The sequence below is a fragment of the Phoxinus phoxinus genome, assembly GCF_949152265.1.
Source record: "Phoxinus phoxinus genome assembly, contig: scaffold_90, whole genome shotgun sequence".
NCBI lineage: Eukaryota > Metazoa > Chordata > Actinopteri > Cypriniformes > Leuciscidae > Phoxinus > Phoxinus phoxinus.
Window position 1 is genome coordinate 480 of NW_027639349.1, and position 9,757 is coordinate 10,236.

Sequence of the window (9,757 nt, forward strand, 5' to 3'; positions counted from 1 at the left end):
GTTAGCAGATGCTTGTTAGAAAGGGATTTTTTATTTGAACATTTTTTGTCATGTTTTCTACACATGGTGTAGAAAGAGAGCTGTAAAATCATTAGCACTGCACATGAAGGATTTTGTAAGTGCAGCGAGTCTCGGGCTTGATTTCTTACGGGTCGCCCTCACTATCACACAGTATCTCTGCATACGCAAACACACACTCACAGTTTCCCGCACTGCATCTAATTGCTTGAAGCTCCTCCGAGCACAGAGACTTTTACTAATGTAAAGAAACACAGACCTCTGGGTCAAAACTAGTAAACACGGCACAAGTTTCAGCTGTTATGGTGTGTGTGGTGCTTCACAACATCATGAACATCTCTGCCTCGTCTGGGTGCCTTGTTGTTCTGTCCTAGAAGTGAAAACCCAATTTTGTTTCTATTAAACTTCCCATTGTTGATGTCTTATTATTCTTGATTCTTACCAGGAAATGGAAATTAAAAAAATGGCCAAAACTGGAAACCGAGAAGCCTGCAAGATACTGGCCAAACAGCTCGTACAGCTCAGAAAACAGAAGAACCGAACCTACGCCGTAAGCTCTAAGGTCACGTCCATGTCCACGCAGACCAAGGTCATGAACTCTCAGATGAAGATGGCTGGAGCCATGTCTACCACAGCGAAGGTAAGAGTCCCAATGGATCTGCATGACTACCGATTCAGTTTTTCCATTGCTGTCCATGGAGGACCGTAGTGGGTCCCCCTCATCACAACATTCCCAGTTCTCCCCCACCCACTGATGACGGCTCTGTATTATTCACATGTAGCCCGATGTGTTCCCGGGAAGTGCTGGAGAAACAGAATCCCTTATGTAGCAAAGAACTTCAAAAGAATCCTTAAACAGGGTTTAATTATCATGTTGTTGAGGAGCTCCTTGCTTCACTGGTCTCATTGTGACCCAGTTTTATAGTTTCTGCTCTACTTTTATAAAGATCCCAAATCTCACATTCTCTGTGTGTTAATTCACACGGTCCTCATTATCGTTCATTTAGAGTTTTTCCCATGATGCTTGTACAAAATAATAGGAGCCATGTTGTTGTCTTATGGCTTGTTTATTAAGATCTTACTAGGAAAAGCACCTTGTGTGAATTTAAATGTTTGATTTTATCAATTATAAGATAATTTAAGCAACTCCTGATTGAAACTAAACTACAGCTGTTTTAAATACATTATAAAAAAATTATTTATTTTTTACAAAAGAGTGTTTTGCTCTAAAATGGGTTGATTGTGATGGTTTCAATTAGAAGGGATCATATTAAAATGTGATTATAAGAGCAGAATAGCATCTTGATACCAGTGTTATTTTAGTATCATTGAGATAGTACTACGGTATATTGTTCTATATATATATTTTTTTATTTCATTTAATTTTTGGTTAAAGTTTTAGTAATTTTGTTGTCTTTTTTTCTATTTTATTTGTTTTTTTCTAATCATTTTCATTAAATATATTTCAGTTTTTGTTATTTTAGTTCATTGAGTTGAGGCACGTCGTATCATCACAGAAAATGCAGTTTCAGCCAATTAAGTTCAGTCTCTGACTACTCATTGGTGGGGTGTTGTTTCTCTCACACATTTGCAAGCCGTTCCTGTACTCGCACAAAATATTCATTGTGTGTGTATCCAATCCAATCTATATTGTATGAGGAAGGAAGCTATTAATATTTCCTCACCCGGCTGTATATGGTGGTATTTGTAGTCAATCAGGAGCTACTGGTGTAATAGATATGAGACGGGTGATAATGAGGCTGTGTGTAAATAATTCTCTGTAATCAGATAGGACTCTTCCTGTGTGTGTGTCCTGCCACAGTGCTAGAGACCCAGAGGGACAGTAAAACAGACGTCTCTCCACGCGACCTATTTTTATGCTCGGTGTCATCTACTTACTGTACTCCCCCTCCGCACCAAATGGTGTGATGTCGAAATTTATGTTGAGCTGCATTCAAAATGTATTCGTCCGTGGTGGATTTTTGTCAGAGCTTGTGTTATTTTTATTACCGTTTTGTGCACCGTAAGGATGCTCTATTTCTTCTCCGGGAACGTGATGGATTGCTTGAACTCTTTCTGTCTCTTAGACTATGCAGACTGTCAATAAAAAATTGGACCCCAAGAAGACGCTACAGACGATGCAGGACTTCCAGAAGGAGAACTTAAAAATGGGAATGACGGAAGACATGCGTAAGTTTAAAGTGGTTCTGAAGTGATGGATCTGTTCTGGTTGGGCTTTAGCAGTGCAAAAAATATGCTAAATGATATCCGGACTATGTATGATTATTGTATATGGTGAGTTTCATGTATTTTTTAAATTTCAGAATCATCAGGAGAGCAAAATAAATAGGCTTGTCAGCACTTCCCATATTTAATTTTACATCAAAGGCCGGGTGTCCAGTCAAGTTTGAGACAAATTACACAAGCGCCAACCTGGACGGGCTGTGTGACATGCCCTCGTCCTCAAAAAACGATTATAAAACTGCATTAAGTAAAATAAAATATGAATAGGACAACATTAAAACTGGGTCATTTCGCAACAAGGACATGGTTTGTGCACACAATGAGTTCTGTGCTGTGAATTGTTGGCAATGAAACCATTGAAATTCATTATTGTCCAATTAACAAATTTGGCACTGTTGACTCACCACTAGTTTTGAGGAGCGTGACCTTAATGCAAACGTTATAGTCAACATTGTTGGCAAACACTGCCAATCTAGACAGGAAGAGATGGTCTGACCATCATAAATAGACCAACCACAGTTTATTTTATTTTTATGTGCCGTTTAAGGCGAATTGCACAGAAATCACTGAAAAAACAGAGGAAAAAGTGTATTGAGAAACAATAACTTATTGGCAAAATAAACAGTTCCTCAGGATATTGAATGTATTGTTTATTAGTTAAGCATTTATGAATTTGAATGAATTGATAATAAGTGCTTCAAACAAAACTCTTAAAAAACGTTATCAATTATTTGATGCCCCAAACCTGTCATATCCAGCGAGTTCATCCTCAGAAGCTCTCTTTCAACCTCTTTAAAGCAAAACCAGTTGACAATCACCAGTCTAGATTATTCTGTCGACTCTCACCAACTTGTACAAATTTCTGTCCTCAGTCAACGATTCCCTGGATGAGATTTTCGATGAATCGGGCGATGAGGAAGAATGCCAGGACATCGTGAACCAGATGCTGGATGAGATCGGCATCGAGATCTCTGGAAAGGTACGATTGTACTTTCTTTGTGTCCACCCTGTTCTCGGGACAGCCCCAGCGGCTGCTTTCGGCAGATGGCTGGACTCTGGCTGTGCCTGTGATTACTGTAGGCCTTTCTTTAGATTCATGAGATGCAGAATCATCGGATCTGATTGCAGCAGATGTGTATTCCCTTGGGCCAAAAATGTAATTCTCACATTACCATATTCCACAGATTCTTTGGCCTGTTTTTCCCAAATAAAGTGATCGGGCTCTGCTGTAGTAGAACATTTGGCATAAACAATGATCATATTTGATTGGTGCTACATCTATTCCCCAAAACAACAATTAAACGGAGGCTTATGCTGGTAGAGTTTTAGCACCAGGTGATCTGTTTTACTGCTCTAATAAACTATTGTTTCCGCAGATGGTAAGAGCCCCGTCAGCAGGAAAGATCCTCCCTGGCGCCTCCCCAGCAAAGTCTAAAGCAGCCACCATTTCAGACGCTGAGATCGAGAGACAGCTGAAGGCTCTGGGAATGGACTAAATCTCTTCACCCCCCCACACCTGTGCACCCACTGCCACTGGGAACGGGGAGTGTCCAAGTAATACATGAAGGGAAAATGTCAAGAAACATACTCTGGTTGGAGCATCGCAATGAGTCACTGGATTGGATTCATTGGTCAGATATATACAGCAGATCACGGTCTAGATGTTTTGACAAAATGCGCACTCAAACTGACATACTCTCCAAATATGCCGCACATAGTGTAGGGTTTTAAAGGCCAAGTATCTCATTTTTGTGCTCCAAATGGAATTGCAATGTTTTGTTTTGAGCAGCATGACTGGCACAACATCATCTCAACCAATAGTGTGAGCTTGGGGCGGGGCTATCTGTTCGGGCAACCAATGGCAGATTGAGAGGGGAGGGGTTAAAATGTCAATGGGTGTGTTCGACTCGAAGTGGATGAAGTCGAACACACCTAATGGCTGCATTCGAAATCGTATACTTCACCAAATAGTAGGCGAAAAACAAGTACCGTATTTTCCGGACTATAAGTCGCATCAGTCAAAAAATGCGTCATGAAGAGGAAAAAAACATATATAAGTCGCACTGGACTATAAGTCGCATTTATTTAGAATTTTATTTCACAAAATCCAAGACCAAGAACAGACATTTAATCTGGAAAGGCAAGTTATTCAACTACACAATAGCACAGAACAACAGGCTGAATAGGTGTCCGGTGTGTTAACGTAACACATTAACAGTTATTCAGCTACACAATAGCATAAAGAAAATATACCTGGGAGGCTGAATAGGCTAAATTAACATAAGCCAGCGAGTCCAACAAGTTACCGGTAAGCAAGTTCACCAAGCTCCCGATCTCATTCCACAACACTGAATCCATTGAGTTCTTCCTCGGTGTCGCTTCTGAACAACTCTGCACACTAGAGCGCCCTCTCGCAGCTGATAGACGGTAATGTTTTCTCTTGGTTCATCTCAGTCAGTATGAATTAATTCTGATATATAAGTCGCACCTGACTATAAGTCGCAGGACCAGCCAAACTATGAAAAAAAGTGCGACTTATGGTCCGGAAAATACGGTATGTGAAAGGAGTAGTATGTCTGAAGTTTTCTTGAAACGGTAGCCGAAAAGTACTCTGATGACCTACTACTTCCTTCGACAATCACATCACAATTTCAGTGTCTGAAATCGCATACTGTACAGTAGGTGCCACATTTGGTTTGAAACTTACTCTGCGACCGTTAAAAAAGTATGTTTTATGTAGTATGAATGTGTGTAGTACAGTATGAATGAAGTCAGTTGCGTCACTTTACCGACATTCATAAATTCTCTCCCGTGGCCTCATGGGATAGTAAAGTGTCCATCGAATGCGCACTTGTGGAAGTAGTAGATCTTTAGGTTACTTTTCACCTAGTGATTTTCGAATATCATGTATTTGGACATATTACTCTGTCGGCTTATTTTTTTTTTTTTTTTGTATACTGTGTTTAATTTCAGATGCAGCGAATGACAACATTGCGAATGTTGTTTTCTTACTACACATTCATACTGCACAAATTTTTTTTTTTTAATAATCACGTAGAGTTTACTTGTTCAAAAGAAGTACCTACTCACTCAGAGAGTATACGATTTCGGGGACAGCCATTATTCTGTTTGATGCCAAAAAAACCTTCATTTTTAACTTAAAGGGTGCTATTACTGTGGTAACAAATTGTCCTTTGAATCCTTTAAATGCACACCAACCTTGGAAGATTTTGGAACGGCATGGGATTCCCGTGTGTTATAGGGCTAATCATCTCAAATACGTGTCATGATATTAAAAGATGCTCATTACGTGTATATATTTATGTCTTTTTAGGGTGTATATGACTTAAGGAAGTAAGTTAAGGAATGCAGTTTCCTTCGCAGTTAGGTTTGGTATAAAATCTGTATTTCTTACACTTACATACAAACATATCATGCATGAGAATATTTGTTGATATGATAATGAAAATGTGATTTAATCTTATCAACCTTGAAACAATTCAACCTTAAAGAGCATTAAACTGTTGAGTGATGATTTGGGAAGGTTTAACAAATTGTAGTTCCATAATGGTCACATTTAAACTTGAACGATCTGCAACATATGTCAGTGTTACGGAAATTATTATTTGTTCAGATGTTGCAGAGAAACGTATCAATGCTGTGAGTTCAGTTTTCATGGTTTAATTCATACTTTAATATAATTAGAGTCTTATGTAGACCCTAATTCAAGGCTGTCATCTGGAAGTAATAACCAATAACTTTATCTTGAACCCCATGATTGGAGGTTCCCACTAATGAACCTGTGGCAGGGATGGGCAACTTTGGTACAGGAGAGCCACGCTTGAAAAATATAAGCATATGCTGTGTCCGAACATTTTAAAATGTATGAATTTCATGAATGAACTGATCACTAAAAGGCTCTATGGGGAACCAAAAAATGGTTCTTCTATGGCATTACTGCAAAATTCCCCTTTTGGAACCTTTATTTGTAAGAGTGGGATTGTAGGAAGAGCAAACCATGCTGACATTGGAGTTGATTTACGGCTGGAACTCACCGCATGACTTTTGTACAGATTTGTGCCACGATTTTCAATCTGGACGAGTTTCTGAAAGTCAAAGCCAGTCTGCCGACGCTTAATCCTCTCCCACTGGAACACGTCCACTGTGTTGGATTTTGCAGAAAATGTACAGACTCTGGTGTTTTTAATCTTGAGATAAAACATGTTTGAAAATTTTGAGCTGATTTTAGAACACAAATTTGTTTTCCAGGCATGAGTTTGTTGAGTTCAGAGTGAATTTAACATCTGGTAGTGTGCGATCCTCAGTCGTTTAGTGGACGATACCCAGTTTTCTCTGTAACCATTTAAAAAGTCTGCAATAATGCCTAATGTTTTGAAGTCTGTTCATATTTTAGAAGTCGTATAGTGTATTCCAGCCTTTAGAAGAACTACAGTATCAGTTTTTCTTTTCAACTTCATCTGTATGTACTTCTCAGCACGGTTTAAAAAGGTTCTTTCATTCGAACTAACTCAGTGTGAATATGAATGTACAGTGTGTGCTTTGATTTGATTTTCTAATTACAGTTTTTTACAATCGCTATGACAGTTTTTTCAATACATTTAACAAGTTTCCTAAACTCTTAACACGGTTAGCACAACATCAGTCTTTGTAGGCTATACAATTAACACATTTATTGTTGCTTTGACACAAAATGCACACAAGCTCAACCAATACCAAAACTATGTAATTTTACTGCCAAATTTACAAATGCTTTCACACTGTATGTCAGAACAGATAACATCATGTTCTAAACATAACTTATATAGGCTAAAGTCAAAGTGAACAGCTGTTCATATTGTGAATTGAAACACAAATATATTTCATGTATTTTATTCCATTGATACTGAGAAACAGCTTATTGCAGTTATGCAAATATATAAATTACAGCTGATATCCAAGGAATTACACTCGGGTGTTGAGTTTCTTTCAATCGCATGACCATATGTTATAAAAGAGGACTCTTTGGGCTGATCTTGTGTGGAAAAGGAACAATATAGAGCAACAGAAAGAAAGAAAGAAAGAAAGAAAGAAAGAAAGAAAGAAAGAAAGAAAGAAAGAAAGAAAGAAAGAAAGAAAGAAAGAAAGAAAGAAAGAAAGAAAGAAAGAAAGAAAGAAAGAAAGAAAGAAAGAAAGAAAGAAAGAAAGAAAGAAAGAAAGAAAGAAAGAAAGAAAGAAAGAAAGAAAGAAAGGGCAAGGACCAGGACAGGAGAGGTATATCTTGCAGTAATGTCCTTTTGCAAATAAAGTCTTTACTGCAGGAATTCTGTCTCTGTCTTTTTTTTTTTTTTTTATAAAATGTACATAAAGCTACTCTGAGATGGTCATTCATTTTTTGTATTGAATTTATGCAGCAAAAGACACAAAATGCATGTATTTACTAAACCCAACAAAACTAAAATGTAGATAGGCTTCACAAGAAACTACAGTGCAAAACACAATCTATGATCAATACAATGTCTATTGTATAAGGGCAAACCTGACACATAAAATAATGCAGTTTCTGTAATTTCAGCTGATGTTAGTGTTTTTTCCGTCATTGTTATGATTGACTAAATGTTCCTGTTGGAAGAGAACATGTGTTAGTGTTTTGAATAATTATTTGATTTTGAAACATGTTTGCAGTGTTTTGTTAGACATTGTGTATTGTATTTTAAAAATGAGTTTTGGAGTTTAGTTTACAATGTGTGATTTTGAGCATGAAATTAACCGTTTTGCCAAATGTGTGTTTTAGGTGTGTTGGTGCGTTAAGAGTTTAGGAAATTTGTTAAATGTATTGAAAAAACTGTCATAGCGATTGTAAAAAACTGTAATAAAGTACCTTCATATTTGTGAATAACTGGTGTTTAACATGTATTTCAGCATTTAACAATCAGATCATTTGTACAATCATTAAAATGCCAACTAAAAGCAAGAGGGTGGCCCGTACTGAACTGTTAAACGGTTGGAAACCTTTAAGCCGAGTGTTGTGAACCTTACAATTGTTCTAATGGCCTTTTAGAGCATTTCATATTTCATTAAATTAGACGTCATTATTCATAATCATAATGAATCATGATTTTTAAATAAGGTCTTAATGAGTTTGTCGAGTGACCTTTCTTAAATGAACCAGGGTGCAGTCCATTAATTTCAAAGTAATTTAATGAGGTATGGATGTGTAACCGCTGCTAGCGTTCCTGCTGGAATCTGCTGGAATACACACGGACAAATCCAACGTTTTATTGTTTTCTCAGTGATCATGTTTATGTATGAAATATACTGAAAATGTCAAACCCTGTCAACCTTATCCCAGAGTATACTGTATTTATTGCATTATTAGGTCATAATACGGGGTGGTTAGGGATGTGTTGCTGACACAGTCAATGGCAGGAGATGATGATCATATAGATCATAACCCATATCTCTCTGCTGAGAGCGGCTGTGTGCTACCTCATCATAACACTGTCAGGAACAATGCAATACTGTAAATAATCCCTCAGTAAAACCCAGTAGGGCTCTGATCATACCGCATTAAATTAACACATGCCACACATACGCACATGATAGATGCTTAATTCCCTCCCATCGGAATGATGTTTGATTATGTTTAATAATCTGAATCACAACACACTTACCATGTTGCACCACGATTCATGCATGTAATTCCCATAACAATACGCAGATTTTTGCAGAGCATCTAATGACTGGCAGGATCTTACAATAATATGACAAACCAAGCATGACCACAATATTAGTCATTTATTTAGGATAAATTAATCATTTCTATACAAATAACGTTGCAAAAAAAAAAAGCTACATACAAAACTCTACAGTGCAATGACACATTTCCAGGATGTGTTTTCAGTTACGGTTTCAGAATATTTGCATATTTTGCTAATACGTTAAACTTTGGTTGGAATGTATTTAAATATATGAATGGTAAATAAATTAATTGAACAACATTGAAAAGTATCAAGATGCTATTCTGCCCTTTTTAGTACTTTTAAATGTAGAAACCAACAGGAATCTCAGGAAACCAAATGGGATAATTTCAGAGCAAAAACACAATGTTTTTGTTCAAATGTCTTTGGACAGCTGAAGTTCAATGAGGGGGCTGCTTAAATTATCTTATAATTCATAAAAGGCAATAAATAAATACAAACAATAATATAAATAAATTACAATGAAATAAAATAGAAAGAATTGGACACTAAAAGCATACCTAAAAATCTATAAATGGCATTTGCCATAACACAATATCAAACCAAATGGCATTTATTTTAACCTTTTCAAACTAGAAAAAAATGTCACAATTTAAAATGATAATAAAACTGGATATATATATAATATTAAGAGAAAGTAGGCTATTGTGACACTATGTCATTGTAAAACATTATTGTATCATATTCATACAGTAGTTACTGTGATGAATTACACCTGTGGTTATTCTGATAGGACA

General features: G+C 36.9%; 1 protein-coding gene across 1 annotated transcript; it reads left to right on the plus strand.

Annotated features, from left to right (window-relative positions):
• Nucleotides 1–463: 463 nt before the first annotated feature.
• Nucleotides 464–7,883, plus strand: LOC306994307 (charged multivesicular body protein 2b-like; the record flags this gene model as incomplete). The annotated part of the gene is made up of 4 exons (XM_079639918.1): nt 464–658; nt 2,106–2,208; nt 3,135–3,241; nt 3,639–7,883. Coding segments are annotated over 4 exons (525 nt in total), but the record flags the coding sequence as incomplete, so codon positions are not given.
• Nucleotides 7,884–9,757: the final 1,874 nt, after the last annotated feature.